General features: G+C 38.3%; 1 protein-coding gene and 1 pseudogene across 6 annotated transcripts in view; one reads left to right on the top strand and one right to left on the bottom strand.

The window, feature by feature from the left end:
• Positions 1–16,552, bottom strand: part of Asxl2 (ASXL transcriptional regulator 2) — an 81,893-nt gene that overhangs the window by 33,703 nt on the left and 31,638 nt on the right. For 4 of the 6 annotated variants that reach the window (XM_032909057.1, XM_032909060.1, XM_032909059.1 and 1 more), the window contains one exon: positions 1,149–1,264. In XM_032909057.1, the coding sequence (XP_032764948.1) occupies positions 1,149–1,264 (116 nt within the window). Of the gene's footprint in view, positions 1–1,148; positions 1,265–1,346; positions 1,440–15,077; positions 16,218–16,552 lie in introns of those variants that run through there. The other 2 variants (XM_032909063.1, XM_032909061.1) reach the window with 2 other exon arrangements.
• LOC116905555 lies at positions 2,618–6,613 on the top strand (annotated as a pseudogene).

Raw genomic sequence — 16,552 nt, 5'->3', positions numbered from 1 at the left:
ATCATCTGTACTTAATGATTAAGTGTTTTTTCATTATACTGCATCAGTGTGTGAGTTGCTGACTTCACCCTGTTTGGCAACTTTTGATATAAAAATTCTTACTCATACTAAAGTATGAGAATAAAATATAGTGTCAATGTTTTCCCAATTACTTGTCAGTTTTTTTTTTTTAATTATTTAATTTTATGTGCATTGGTGTTTTGCCAATATGTCTTTGTGAGGGTGTTAGATCCTCTGGAGTTAAAGTTGTGAGCTGCCATGTGGGTGCTGGGAACTGCACACAGGTCCTCTGGAAGGGTAGCCAGTACTCGTAACCACTGAGCCATCTCTCCAGTCCTATTTGTCAGTTTGTATTTATTGACCATTTGCTTTTTCTTGGAGAAGGTTGCTAGGCGGGGTCTTGCTATAGAACCCAGGCTGCCTTGCAATTAGGATCTTCCTTGCCTCAACCTCCTAAGCACTCAGATTATGTTACCGTGCAGTCTGATAAAGCATTGAGAGGGGGAAGGGAAGGGAAGGAGGGAGGGAGGGAGCAGCCAGGCAGGGAGGGAGGCAGGCAGGCAGGGAGGGAGGGAGGGAGGTAAACAAGGAAGAAAAAATTGCTTTACAATGTATGTAAAGAATGAGCATATAGGGTCTATTCCATACTTAACAACTAGTGCCATGTTGTAAAACCTATCTATTAGATAAAAAGTATATTTCAAAATCTACCTGATTATTACAATAAATTCCAAAGAAAACAAACGTGAGGATTAGAAGTATGGCTCAGTGTGAAAAACATTGGGTCTCATCTCCAGCATCCCAAAACAACAACCAGACAAATGTAAAAATGCACTGAAAACTTAAAACACCTATTCATGACTCAGCACATACACAGACAACTTAGCAAACAAGGAAAGGACCTGGACCTTCAAAAATCATGATAAAATAAATTACCAAAACCCTACAATGGGTGTTACACACAGACTACACAAATTATTCATGACAAATTTGTAGACTGCTGACATTTACTGCACAAATGACACAAATCTAAAAGCTTTCAAGAAATTCTACTAACAGAAGGGTTGAACAGCATGAAATACCATGAGGCTCTCATAATTGTTTATAATTGGAGAAATTATTCTGATAAACGCAGATTCCATTCTTACCTGCTTTAATGCCTTTTTGCTGTGCTTCTGTGATGGGGAAATGACTTTACTTGCTGGAATGGTGGGGGATGGGCAGCTTGACTGAGGAGAAGATGGCTGTGACAGTCTAGATGATACTAGAGAAAAATTGACAAAGAAAAATTGTGTTATCAAAGTTGAAATCAAACACCATTCCTACCCCAGATCATATGCTGCTACCTGTTAAGAACTGTGACCAAACACTTTAGGGAAGGATCTTCTTTTTGGAGTTGTACTGCAAACAGTCTCCCTTTTCAGTTTATTTCCTCAGAAAGTTCTAGTGTAGGATGATAGGATGGGGAAGGGGCGTGTATTAGTATATATTACTTCTCATTGTTTAATATATTAGACGTGATTTAAAAAAGCAGGAAGTCAGGTATAAATCATATTAATCAAGTTAGAACTTAGAATAAGGTCCTAAGGTTCTGTGTTGTATCTATGTTCCCAAGGTAAAAGGGATTTTTGAAGATTTCTTTGCTGGAAACAACCACCTTCTACTTAATCATTATCTGTTCTGTATAGCCTGAGAGTGACTACACTGAAGTCATGGCATTCCTATCTATGTTTTACAAAGTTTGACACTATGGGAATACATGTTAAATTTTATTTTGACTATACACATATGGGTGTTTTGCATGTCTGTGTGCATTTGCAGTGCCTGGTGTCCAAAGAGGACAGAAAAGGGTATAACCCTGGAATGAAGCTACAGACAGTTGTGAGGAGATGCCATGGGGTTGCTGGGCATCAAACTTAGGTCTTCTGAAAGAGCAAGTGGTACTCCACTGAGACATCTCTCCAACCTAATTTCTTTTAAACAGGGTGTGTGTGTGTGTGTGTGTGTGTGTGTGTGTGTGTGTGTGTGTGTGACACACATACATAAATGGGCATCTGAGAGCCATTCCCAAGGAAGCTAAAGGACAATACCACCTACCCTCTAGTGCTAGAATCACAGGCATTGCAAACTGGCCAATGTGGTTACTGGGAACCAAAATCATGTCTTCTACAAGTACAATGAATATGTTTTATGTTAGTTAAGGAGAAAGCCGAAAATTGTTAATTCAGACATGTAGGAGCAAGGGAATACAAGTTTGAGAGAGGAGCAACCTAGTGAGCTGAAGAATTCCCTACTATCTTCGTTTTAAATAGTTAGCCTGAAAACACTTATAGCAAAAGGTGTTAAAATCACAAAGCTTCAAGATACATGAAGTATGTGCTGCTAGGTATCCATTTGACACAAAAATAAGAGGGAATATACAGTGAAATGCGAACCTGGAGTACAACATACCATTTTATTCTTACATGTCCTGATATTAAGACAATTTAACTTGGGGTCTGTATCCTCATCTTCATAAATGTCATGGTTATGTACATGGGGAAGAACTAATAATCATATTGATGCTAAAATAAAGGAGAAAAAAACACACCAAAAAGGGGGAGCTAAATACTGAGAGATGGCTCAGCAGTTAAGAAAGCTTACTGTTCCTAAAGAGAACTCAGATTTATTTCCCGACACCCACAAAAGGCGGCTCAAAACTATATTTTTGGCCTCCACGGTATACATAAATATATGTACACGTGCAATATAAATTAAGAAAAATAAGTTCAATAAATCTAGAGATGACTGAGCAGCTGGAAGAAAATGTATACTCAATGAAGTATTAGATTCTGACAAACTGTGAGAGGTCAAAATATTTAAGGTCATTTACTACTTAGATGGTACACTTTAATGTGCCTAACATACCTGCAAAACTGTGGAAACATCACCACCATCTATTTCCAACATCCCAACCTAAAGAGCTGATATAGCTGGCCACTGTTCTATCCCTCCCCCTCTACCTTGCCCCTAATCCTAGTCAACTACTTACCTATTTCATCTCTATAGCTCTATCCAATTTGATATAATAGCGAAATAAAGAACGTTTTGTGAGTAAATTTTTTCAACTACTGTAATCTTTTGAAGGCTCATCTATGTTATAACATAAGAATAGTTATTTTTGTTCTTGAGTTAATTATCTATTGTATGTATATGACACATTTTGTTTATGTTTACCAACTGGTGAATCATCCATATTTTATCAATAAAGAACAAAGTTGTAGGGGCTTGAGAGATGGTTCAATGGTTAAAAGTACTGCTTGCTCTTCAAGAGGACCCATGTTCAACTCACAGTACTTACACAGAAGTTCACAACTGTCTGTAACTCCAGTTCTAGGAAATACAAATCCCTTACATAGACATGCAAGCAAAACACCAATGGAAATAAAATAAATACATCATTTTAAAAAAAAGAATATTTTGAAAACATCCTCCTTGTTTATGTATGTATAACTTTAAGGTAAGGTTCTCCCTGCCTTTTTCCCCCTTCAACAGTCTTACACTGTAGCCTAGATCTCACTCTGTCGTCTGTTAATCTCCTGGAAATATTTCTGGGATTATAGGTGTGTACCAACTTGCTTGGTTTAACTTCTCAGATACTCTTTCCTGCTCTCCTTCCTTAAACGTGACTCGTTTTGCTTCCTTGCTTTGTGCATTGCTGTCTTACTGGGCTTGTTGGTTTGACCTTTGCTTTTTGTCTTTTGTCATTTTGGGGGGCAGGGAGGGGGAATGAACATTAAGTTAAGGGGAAGAGACTATGGGAGGATCTGAGAGGAGTTGGGGGATAGAATATGATCAAAATATATGGTATGAAAAAAATTAAAACACACAAAAACCCTTGTGTTTTAGAAACGTTAATTCAAGGTTTGAAAGCCATGGTTTCCCAAACCCTCCAAGTTCTTGAGTTCAATCCAGGAGGGTCTTATACTAACTCCATGCTTAAATTTTCTTTTTTGTTTTTGAGAAAGTGCTAAGCTGTTTTACAAAATGATTACAATTCCAGTAGGAATGATGAGGGTCCTACTTTCTTTATATAACTGTCAGCATGTGTTCTTTTTTTTTTTTTTTTTCCTGGAGCTGGGGACCAAACCCAGGGCCTTGTGCTTGCTAGGCAAGTGCTCTACCACTGAGCTAAATAAATTCCCAACCCCTCAGCATGTGTTCTTAATGTGTTTTTTATTTGGTCAGTGAACCAAATTTTATATTACAGGAAAAATATAATACAAGTTAAACTATGAATATTCAACTATTTTTTCTAATGACTTAAAAAAACTACCAGGTTATAAAAAACAAACATTCAGAACAGCCTTAAAGAATCTAAGAGTCATACTTCATGGTCTGGAAAAAGATAATAAAGCTATCTGTAATAATCAAGACATAAGGGCTGGAGAGATGGCTTAGTGGTTAAGAGCACTGACTGCTCTTCCAGAGGTCCTGAGTTCAATTCCTAGCAACCACATGGTGGCTCACAACCATCTGTAATGGGATCTGATGCCCTCTTCTGGTGTGTCTGGAGACAGCTACAGTGTACTCATATATAATGAATAAATAATTTTTTTTTTTAAAAATCAAGACATATTACTTAGAAGGTTTTCCTTAAGAAACATGCCTTTTCTAACAAACAAAAGAACAAACCTATCACTAAGCCAACTCAATTACAGCCCTCACCACTGAGGGCTAAAATTATGACAAGTCTAGTCTTAGCATCTATGAAACTTAAATACTGTTCTCTTCAAGTGCTAATGCCTCTGAACTTCAAAGAGCTAACAAGATGTAAACACATGTTGAGAAACCTTCTTACTATTTCCTTCTTTCTGTAAATTAGTAACAAGTTGTTCTATGTGCCTAAATCGATACTAGATTTGACAAGGTTTTCATCAACTTTTCTAATAATCATCTAAAGTCAGGTAAGTTCCCAAACTCCTGAAATTCCAGAGATAATTAGATCTAAATAACTGGATTTACATCATTACATTTTTCAAAGATATATGTATTTTTACATTTTTATATAAAGATATCATACATATTGGCTATTATATATGTTATTACCTATATTTACATATTAAAAAGCTAAATTATCTTGAGAAAAGAAACAAACTAGAATGGAACAAAGCCAAGACTTAAATTTTATTTTCAGAATAAGGACTAGGAACCTGGAGTAGGATGACAATAGTGACCACTGAAAACATGTGCTCATGTTCTAATTTTCAGAGCCTGTGAATGTTGCTTTACTAGTGAAAGGGTTAACTAATTATCTTTTGATTAGATTACACAGTATATACAAGTCAATCTCAAACAAAAAATGTATTTATTTTTCAAGATAGTTGTGAGCTGCCATGTGGGTGCTGGGAATTGAACTCAGGATCTCTGGAAGAATAGACAGTGCTCTTAACCACTGAACCATTTCTCCAGCCCTAACACCTTGGTTTCTGAGAAAGGCTCACAACTGCCTCTAACTTCAAATCCAGGGGATCCAACACCCTCACACAGACATACATGCTGGCAAAATACCTATGAACATAAAATAAAAATCAATTATTTAAAAAAGAGATACTTAAAAACAACATTCAGCACTAGAGATATATTCTGTTTGTTGCTACCACTGGTCTCTGTGAACAAGAAAATAAAATACAGCATGATATGACTTAAACCTATAAGACTGGAAATATGAAGCCAGCCTGGAATACTTAAGAGTTCTCGGAACACCTGTACATTGTGTGTGTGACCCTCTCTTCATGAGTTCATGTCCCAGGTGATCACTCCCAGCTCCAGGTTGTTTTAGTTCCAGCTTTCTCTAGGCCACTGAATGCTTAGAGAAGCTCTGAGCCCAGAAACAAGAACAAAAGACGATGTAAGTGTGAGTGCCTACAAACCTCATTCAGTGGAGGGTGCAGGAACTAGTGTGATTCACACAGCAGCTACAGAGAGTTCACCCCAATGTGCTTGCGAAGGAACTGAGGTGAAGGATTCTCCACTAAGACAACAATGATAAACCCTGTCTCCCTGTCCATGGTGGCCCTGGAGCCTTGCTCTACATCAGTGATGTTCTGCCCATCTTGGTAAAGATTGTTCATGGCCACAAGGCAGAACCTTTGCATCTGTGCCACCGTCTGGACAAAGAAACCACAGGTGTAATGGTTTTGTCTTGGGAGAAGGACATGGCACATCTCGTCCAGGAGCTGTTTAGGACCTGCCAGGTGGAGAAGTACTGGGCCATCGCTGTGCACCTTCCCTTGCCTTTGACAGGAGTTGTGGATCCCACCTCATGGAAAAGGAAGTGCCTGGGCATCAGCAACACAACAAGGTGATGCTGTCCCCAATTTACCGCCTGGACAATGGGAAAATGGTAAGGGTACAGGCCAGCCAGGATGCCCAAGTTGCTGCAACTCGGCACCAGGTGCTTAGCAGCGTCCCCTCCTCTGCCCTTGTGGAGCTGCAGCCTGTCACTGGGATAAAACATCAGTTCCAAGTTCACCTGTCCTCTGGGTTAGACTGCCCAATCCTTGGTGATCACAAGTACTCAGACTGGAATAGGTTGGCCCCGTAGGTAACACTGGTTGTATTAGCTTTCTGATACTGTGGTAAAACACCATAACCAAAGCAACTAATATATGAAAGAGTTTATTTTGGCAACTGTCCCAGAGGGATAAGAGCCCATCATGATAGAGAAGCATGGTGGCAAGCAGGCAGCATGGTGGATGGAGCTCATATCTCAAATGCAAGCAGAAAGCAAAAGAGAGCAAACTGGGAATAAGGCAAAGTCTTAAGCTCCCAAAGTCCGCCCCCAGTGACACACTTCCTCTAACAGAGCGGTTCTCAACCTGTGGATCATCATAACCATCAGAAAACATATTTCTGATGGTCTTTAAGAACCAAGATAATGGGGCTGGAGAGATTCCAGAGGTCCTGAGTTCCAATTCCCAGCAACCACATGGTGGCTCACAACCATCTGTAATGGGGTCTAGTGTGTCTGAAGACAGCTACAGTATACTCATATTCTTTAAATAAATAAATATTAAAAAAAAAAAGAACCGAGATAATGCTTAGTAGCAATTATAGTATGAAGCAGCAACAAAAATAATTTTATGGTTGAGGTCCCCACAACATGGGAAACTGTATTAAAGGGTTTTAGCATTAGAACCACTGTCCTAGCACACCTAAACTTCTCCAAACAGCAACACCAATTATGGACTAAATGTTCAAAAGTCCAAGACTATGGGCAGACATTTCTTTCCAACCATCATTAGTTTAATTCAGTGTCCTATTTAACAAAATAAGAGGGCATACCCCTCCCCCCAACCTTTGGTTTTTATGGTTTTGAAGAAACTATTTATTGAAGTAATAAACAAATGAATGGCCTTGCCCTCAGTGTGTCAGTCTGGAGCCCCCTTGGTCTTTTTCAGACAGGGGCTCATTGCATAGGCCTGGTAGGCCTTGAACTCCCAGAGATCCACCTGCTTCCACCTCCCAAGTTGCTGGGATGAAAGGAATGGGCCACCAAAGGCAGCAAGAACTTTTTCCTTTCCTGTTTGTTTTGAAGCAGCACTGGAATTTATTAATAAAGGTCTTACTAAGGATACAAACAGGGGCATCAAGAATGAGGGAGAGAGATTCACATTTAGGAGGACAGCCCCTAGAGTAATTGAGGGTCTTCAAGAAGAAATGTGACATTTAAGTGTCTTAACAATAGCAATAAATGTGATTTTCAATGCTTCTGAAATAATTATTCAAAGCATTTACAAGATTAAAAAATAGACATTTTGCTAAATTTACTTTTTATTCTTTTCTTTTGTTAAAACCCTGAAGTAGGACATGACAAAGAAGTATTGTCTCCAGGCACGGGAATATAGTTCTAACTTTTAAATGTATCAGAGTAGTTACTGTCTTCACAGAACCATGGGGTATGTTGTCAGAACCTTAGATATTGTTGGGAACCTGTGATAAGGTAAAAGCTACCTTTCATGCTCTCTAAAGAACCATGGGGCAATTTTAATAGTTGATATTGGATATTTTATTTTTTACATTTCAAATGTTTTCCTCATTCCTGGTTCCCCCTCAGCAAACTCCATATCTCATCCCCCCTCCCCCTGCTTCTATGAGTGTGCTCCCCCACCCACCTACCCACTCCCACCTCCCTGCCCTGGAATTTCCCTACACTGGGGCATGGAGCCTTCACGGGACCAAGGTCTTCTCCTCCCATCGATGCACAACAAGGCCATCCTCTGCTACATATACAGCTGGAGTCATGGGTCCCTCGATGTGTATTGTACTCTTTGGTTGGTTTAGTCCCTGGGAGCTCTGGGGGGTGGGGGTCTGGCTGGTTGATATTGTTGTTCTTCCTATGGGTTGCAAACCCCTTCAGCTCCTTTTGTCCTTTCTCTAAATCCTCCATCGGGGTCCCCATGCTCAGTTCAATTAGCACCTGTTTCTTTTTCTTTTTTTTTTTTTAAAGATTTATTTATTTTATGTATATGAGTACACTGTAGCTGTCTTCAGACACACCAGAAGAGGGCATTGGGTCCCATTAGAGATGGTTGTGAGCCACCCTGTGGTTGCTGGGAATTGAACTTAGGATCTTGGGAAGAGCAGTCAGTGCTCTTAACCACTGAGCCATCTCTCCAGCCCAGTACCCACTTCTTAAAAGGCCAGAAAACTGATCAATAAAAATTTCTCTGAGATTCTGCTAACTTCTCACTTGGAACAGATGATAAGAGCCAGGTGGGATAAGTTGGAAAAACTTGGCCACTTCAGGACCGTAATGAAGAAGTCTTATTCATGGCAGTCAGGTGTAATGTAGGAAACCTGCTGGAGTATCCTCTACAGGTCGCTTTGCCAAGATGGAAGAGAGCCTAAGAGGCAGAAGACTGGACCAGTAAAGGAGAACCAAAGGATGGGATCTGTGTTCAGGAACTGTCTCCATCCAACAGGAAGGAAAGCTGAGCTATCAGGAGCGCTCCCTTGGAAAAATGTCTTGCATAAACATGCATCAAGGGCCCAGGGATTCTGTCCACTAGAGCATGGGTGCTGTACTGCCCCAGCAGTGAGCATGTGAAAGGGTTGTTTGGGTGAGGTAAGTGACAGGCAGCTAACATAAGTGAGTAAAGCAGGCAGCGTAGAAGGCAGAGGATGGGACCATAGACCAAACACACAAACTGTCTAAGGGTTATTGGCTCCAGTTGATTGTTGCCCTGTAGGTAAATTTACTATTTTCTTTTAGAAAACCAGGAAATCCAGATATTTCTGTGAAATCTCCCAATCTGTTGCTATCTAAATAAAAATATCTTAAAATAAAAAAAATCACATTTTGATATAAATTAAAACTATATATGAGCAGGGCAGTAGCCCACAACTTTAATCATAGCATAGCACTCAGAAGGCAGAGACAGGTAGATCTCTGAGTTAGAGGCCAGCCCAATCTACAAAATGAGTTCCAGGATAGCTAGGGTTACACAAAGAAACTGTCTCAAAGGCAAACAAAACCAAAACCAAAAACCAAAAAACCCCACAACAACCAAAAGTATGAAGTATTGCCAGTTAATATGTTTCTATATTTCTATTCTGTTTATCCTCATGACCATCCTAATTCTTTTTTTTTTTTTTTTCTTTTTTTCGGAGCTGGGGACTGAACCCAGGGCCTTTCGCTTGCTAGGCAAGTGCTCTACCACTGAGCTAAATCCCCAACCCCGACCATCCTAATTCTTAATTAATTATTTTCTGCCTCCACACTCCTGGGAATAAACTCGGGGCCTTAAGCATATCAAAACCAAGTGCTTAACACTATGTTCTATCCCTAGCTTTCTATTACAGACCTGCTTTCAAAACACAGATTAACATTATTATTAAAATCAAGACTACTACATACAGATTAAAGGCCCCATTCCTAACATAAAATAGTAATATCTTATATTTTAAAAAACTAAATAGTTACTTGCTTTATTTCTTATTTCTAGAATAATAGTACATTTAAATTTTAAAGTGATTGCATAAAGCCATGAAGTTAGTGTCTCATTAAGTCTGAGATCCCTTCTCTGACCCTAGCTACCATGTAGGTAATACTATGTTTTCTGTGTGTTTTGCACACATACATTTGGGTGTGCACACAGCAACTACAGGAGGACAACAGGTGTGCTTCAAGTCAATGTTAAAAATACGGCTATTTTAAAAAAAAACAAACAAACAACAGCTTATGGCTCTAAGAAACTGGGTGGTTTTCATGTTAAGAGCATAAAAGTGGGGAAACCATATAGAAGCCAGAGATACACGTGTTGCTCTCATATAAGCTCTGAGATTCCTATTCTGAACCCATCTCTCAACTGTCAACAGCCTGAGATTCTGTAACTGTTACAGTGCAACTAGATGATGCCTAGTGATAGAAGTTACAAACATCTAAATTTGTGCTGCAAAGTATATCTAAAACATGAGTGCATATACAGATACATCAGCTCCTTCTCTAGTAATTAACAGTCCAATATCCCAAATACAAGAGAAACATGATGGATATGATAGGATTGATTTTTATCCACTCCAACTTCCTTACATAAAATGACTGAATAATTTTAAAAAACAAAGGAAAACTAATAACTCTCCCCATAAAAGGAAAATAAATGGCACCAATCCCTCCATGAGTAAAATAATGAAAATCTTAACAAAAAAAGTGTGGCAAAATAGAAAATAAATGAAGTAGGAAAGCCTATTAAAGACTTCACTGGAATAATATTTTAATAACAGAAATGAACCTTATTCCTGTATTTGTTCCCTTCAGCAGCTGGAAAATTAATGATGTACTGGAGTTTTGAGAATAGTTTTAAGTTATATGACCTGAGGCTAGAAAGAGAAGGCTCAGCAGTTAAGAGCACTTGCTGCTCTTTTGGATGACCTGGGTTTGGTTCCTAGCAACCACAAGGCAGCTTACAGCCATTTGCAATTCCAGTTCCAGAGGATGCAATACCCTTAGCTGACCTTGGCAGACACACTCACATTATATGTAGGCAAAACACTCGTACAAAAGATAAAGAAAAAAATCTTTAAACTGCATCACCAATTTTGGTTCTAAGTGTTTTTTTGCACAATGACCATCTACTACACTCCGGCCATGTTTTTTGATTATGTCTTAAGGAGTCCCTAAATGAAACAGGAAAGATCAGGCCTGGATACTTTCTTGTTTTTGGTTATCTTTAAAGAATCAGTCCTAACACTGCTCCCACCTTTAACTCAGAAGGTGCCCAAACCTTCTTCACCTCACTACTATCAACAAGAACATCTCTTTCAGTCTGAGTTAACTTTGTCAAGTTTCATTTCTAGGGTGCATATGAAAAAGAGCCCAATCCTTCCCTTTCAGTAACTTAGCACATATAAAATGATAGAGGGCTGGTGGACCTACAGTATTAGTAGTATTAGGTCCAGACTTCGATTTAAAAAAGTCCGAGCATGTTAACAGTAATGTGCTCTTGAAAAAGGATCCTTTACAAGGAAAAGTATTTCACATAGCTTTTTTTCCTTAAAAAAAAAAAAGTGTAAAGCAAACCTAACTTTCCCTTATGACAAGATAAAAACTATATCCATGTAGCGTCTTTAATCACAGCACTTGGGATTGCACAGGCAAGAAGAGTTCAAAGCCAGCATGGTCTACATAATTAGTTTCAGGATAGCCAGGACTACATAAAAAGCCCGTCTCCAAGGGGGCAAAACAAAACAAAACAAAAACAAAACTATCCACACAGCTGTCTTATAGTACTTAGGATACATTTTTGGGGAAAAGACAGACACTTCCCTTAGTTATAACCACAAAATAGTAAGAGAGATAATTGATTTTACTAATAATTTTTCTGACATTATTCCACCTTACCTTTACTTGAAATTCCATAAAGCTCTTCTTTGAACATGTTTCCTGTTTGAAAGCTAAGAACCAAAACTACAAACCATTAATTTTCTCTAATTTACATAGAAATCAACAAGCTCGATTTAATATTGGACTGAATTTCTAAGTTTTAGTCTGTTCCTATTTGGCTGAAAAGTTATACATGTATTAAGAGTTCCTATCAGTTTTCAACTAAAAGTATCAGTTCTGCTGTCAAAGCTCTTTACTTTGCACATAAAAAAGGAAGTGGGTTTTGATAACATCTCAATGTTCTTCCCGTCTTAGAATACATTTGAAATAGTGATGTCAGATCAAGAGTAAAGGCCCTAAATAAGAAAAATGAACAGCCACAATTAGTGTGCTTTACTAGTAAGTAGAACTGTCTTTTTAGTATTTTTGTTTGTTAAAATCTTTTCAGGTGGTGTCTCAATATACAGACCTAGCAAGCCCGGAACTCACTTTGTAAACCAGACTGAGCTTGAACTTGCTGCAATCCTCCTGCTTCTGCTTGCTGAACACTAGAATCTCAGGTATGTGCCAACCTGAGTGGCCCTTAAAACCACCTTTATTTATATGTGCATAGGAGCACATCTGTGGAATTCAGGAAAGATGTCAAGAATCAGCACACTCTTTCCAACAAGTAGGTTCTAAAGTTCAAACTCAAGTCATGAGACTTAGCCACAAGTGCACCTGCTGAGCCATTTACAGTCCAGTCCTTTTATATTTATTTATTTATTTATTGTTTTCTTCCTTAAGACAGGGTCATATATAAGAGCCCAGGATGGATCCCAACGCAAAGTCCTCCTGCCTCAGCCAGAGTTAAACTGCCTCACTGAATGACGCAGCTATTCCTATTTAGCTACAGGTCTTCCACATTAGATTCACGGGAAAAATTCATAAGTATGAAATATACCTGATATTTTATAAGACACTATACTATGAATGATCTAAATATAACAAGTTTAGATCACAAGGGAAACTAAGTTACTCTTTATTACTGGTAAACCAGCATTTATCCATCACCTATCCATTTCCTGAAAAACAGAGTTGCTCACATAAACATGAATTGCATGTATACTTCTCACTTCACTTTCCAAACTATTCTCCTCCTACCTTTATCGATTATTACAATTAGATAATAACTTCAGAGAAATAGCTGCAATTGTATCAAAGGCAGATGAAAAACTGTTGAATTTGTTATTACCTAATTTTTTAAATGATTTATTTATTTATTATATAAAAATACACTGTAGCTGTCTTCAGACACACCAGAAGAGGGCATCAGATGGTTGTGATCTCATTACAAAACTCATTGCAGATGGTTGAGAGCCACCATGTGGTTGCTGGGATTTGAATTTAGGACCTCTGAAAGAGCAGTCTTAACCACTGAGCCATCTCTCCTACTTAATTTTTAATGTCCTCTACTATTATGTAAAATGTAGGATAAGGTTATACTATTCAAATTTACCAATGGAACTACTAACAAAAAATTTTAAGATATTTCTGCATCATAATGCATTTACTCAAATTCTCTGACAAACACTATTTCGCCCACTAACAAACATTATTTTGGAGCCAAAAAGCACCAGAAAGAGACACTACTCAGACGGCTGCTGCAGCCTGGATAGCTTTTTTAAAAATAAAACACACCAACAAAACCATACCTTTATTTTACACGAATGGGTACATGTACAATTTTGGTTCCTAGAGCCCAGAGGCTAAAAAGGGGGCATGGGATTCAATACTAAATAATTATGAGCTACCATGTGGGTGCTGGAAAATGAACTTGGGACACTTTGCAAAAGCAACAAGTGCTCCTAAATGCTAAACCATCTCCCTAGCCTCTCCTTAGGTAACTCTTACAAGGTAGAAACAAGCCAGGCATATGTATCTTTATGTATGGAGTTCCAGGCCAACTAGGGTTATCTCAAAAAAACAAAAAACCACCAGAAAAACAAGAACAAAGCCAGATATAATAACATGCTTATTACTTCAGCATTTGAGAGGTAGAGGCAAGAAAGCTAGGAGTTCACAGCAACCTCCACTGAAATAGTTCAGTTCCAGTCTAGCCTGGGCTATATGAAACCCTGTGAGCACTTCATCCGTAAAAATGCTCCAGTATATTACAAGACAATGGCATTTGCTCAGTTTAGTCTTGCCACCTTTAATGTTGATCTCTTTGTTTATGATGCCATTGAGAAAACATGACTCTTGCTTGTAATTTCTCTTGTCCACAATTTTCAAACTTACAAAAAAAAAAAAGTCTAAGCTGGAGAGAAGTGGGAAAAAGACAAAGCCCTTTCCACTTTTTAAAAAGATTTACTTATTTATTTTATGTATGTGAGAACACTGTCACTGTCTTAAGATACACAAACCAGAAGAGGGCATCAGATCCTATTATATACAGACAGTTGTGAGCCACCATGTGGTTGCTGGGATTTGAACTCATGACCTTTGGAAGAACACTTGTGCTCTTAACTGCTAAGCCATCTCTCTATCCCCAAAGCCCTTTACAATTTATTCTGCCCAAATCAGGTGCTTAAAAAAATCTGGGCAGAATAAAAGACCCTAGGCAGAAGCTGCAGTTCATCACTATCAGGCATTATTCTCAAATTATTCATGAAAGATTTAAAACAGAGCGCCCTACTTCGTTTTGTTTTTATCTCATTTGTGTCTGACAACTGAAGTTTGGGTTTGTCTCCAATAAGCTTACAAACTTAAAACTAAGATTATATGATTAGTTTTCTTGAAATGTACGTTTATAGTAACTATACCAGAGAACAGGAGTTGATGGATTAGTTTGATGCTTCCCAAGAATAGCACAATCATTACAATGGGGATAAGGAAAAAAATTAGACCTATTTTTATACCATGGCACATCAACAGTTTTCAATGCAGTTAAAATTAGCAAGTCTATTATTATAGGAAGAATTACCTTAAGGTCGAAGGCAGTTTACTTAGCACTTAAATTTAAAAGATATTCAAACTTGAGAAAACTTTACACATGAACATCAATACCTCCATAATGTACTTAACGGTTAGTCCAAAATTTCTACTGCCACATATAACTTATTAAATATGAGGACTAAAAAAATTTCCCTCTTCAAACAGAAGCTAATAAAAGGCTACAGAATAATTAGTATGAATAGATGACAAAATGTTATGTTTAACAGAAAAGTACCTTCCAGGGAAAGGGCTTCAATGTAGCCATTATTCCTTAAGTGTCTTGGGTTAGGTATCAAATGGTATGAGAGGAAAGACAGGCAGACTGCGTCTGGTGTTTGCTAGTAGTAATGAACGTTCATTTCCTAGTGAGGAAGAGAGCTGAGAACAGTAAGTGCTCCAAGTGAGAAGACAGAAATAGAGAAGAGTTGCAAATAAGTTATTGTAAGCAACTTCCACAAGGGCCATACACTAAGATAAACCAAGGTAAACTTTAGAATGTTGTCCAGTACATTTCACAAAGCTAAATGAAATAAAACGTGTATTTTTTTTTTTTCTTTTTTGAGGTAAGATCTCATTATGTAGCCCTGGCTAGCCTTGAATTGCTATGGGTCTGCATCTGCCTCCCAAGTTCTGGGACTTAAGATGTGTGCCATGCCCAGCTAACTGGATCTCCACACTGCAAGAAACAGACTTAGCATAACAATTAACTCAAAATGGGATGGTAAAATGGTTCAGCAAGTAAAGGTGATTGCTACACAAGAATGACAATCTCAAAATCCACATGAAGGTGAAGGACTGTACAAAGTTGTCCTAAGACCTACACATGAACACCATGGCAAAGACTCCATGCCGCCCAGGCTCTGTCTGTGCCCCCCTATGCCACAGAGACAGACAGACAGACACACACATTCTAAATTTTATTAAAAATTAAAATTAATCAGACTTAAACACAAAACTCAAGATTATAAAACTTCTAGAAGACATAGAAGGTAACCCTAGATTTTGTCATGACGTTTTAGATATAATACCAAAGGCTCAAGTTCACTATACAAAGGATTGATAAACTGAACTAAATCCAAATTAAAAACTACTGTTTTATAAAAAGAAACTGCAGAAAACCAGGACTGAAGAGACTGCTCAATGGAGTATAAGTGCTTGCTAAAACCCCGATGATCTCTGAACCACATAAAAAGCCAGATCAGGAAGCACTTATCTGTAATTCCAGTGTTTATAAGGCAAAATGGGAGTAACTGCCCAGAACCCTACAGGCTGTCCTCTGACCTCTACACTGTGGCATGTGTAAGCCTGTACTAATTAGTTACATATATAAACACACACATATTTGAAGGGGGGAAAACTGCCAAGAGAATTAAAAATAAACAGAACAAACAACCCCCCACCCAAAAACGCCCCCCAAAAAACACAGCTATAGTTTTGGAGAAAATACACAGAAAAAACTTACCGAATAAAAGTCTATAATCCAGGGCTAGAGAGCTGCTCAGCAGTAAAGAGAACTGGCTACTCTTGCAGAGGACCCAGAGTCAGTCCCCAACACCCACAAGGTGGCTCATAACCATCCAAAACTCCAGTCCCAGGGGATCCAATGCCCTCTTCTGGCATCTGTGGGACCAGGTACGTACATGATACAGACATACACACATGCAAAACTAACATACACATAAAATAAAAATGAATCTTAAAGAAAAAAAG

The sequence above is a fragment of the Rattus rattus genome, chromosome 7, assembly GCF_011064425.1.
Source record: "Rattus rattus isolate New Zealand chromosome 7, Rrattus_CSIRO_v1, whole genome shotgun sequence".
NCBI classification, from domain to species: Eukaryota; Metazoa; Chordata; class Mammalia; order Rodentia; family Muridae; genus Rattus; species Rattus rattus.
The sequence above is the reverse complement of the archived record's forward strand: the minus strand, read 5'-3'. Positions and strand labels throughout refer to the sequence as shown.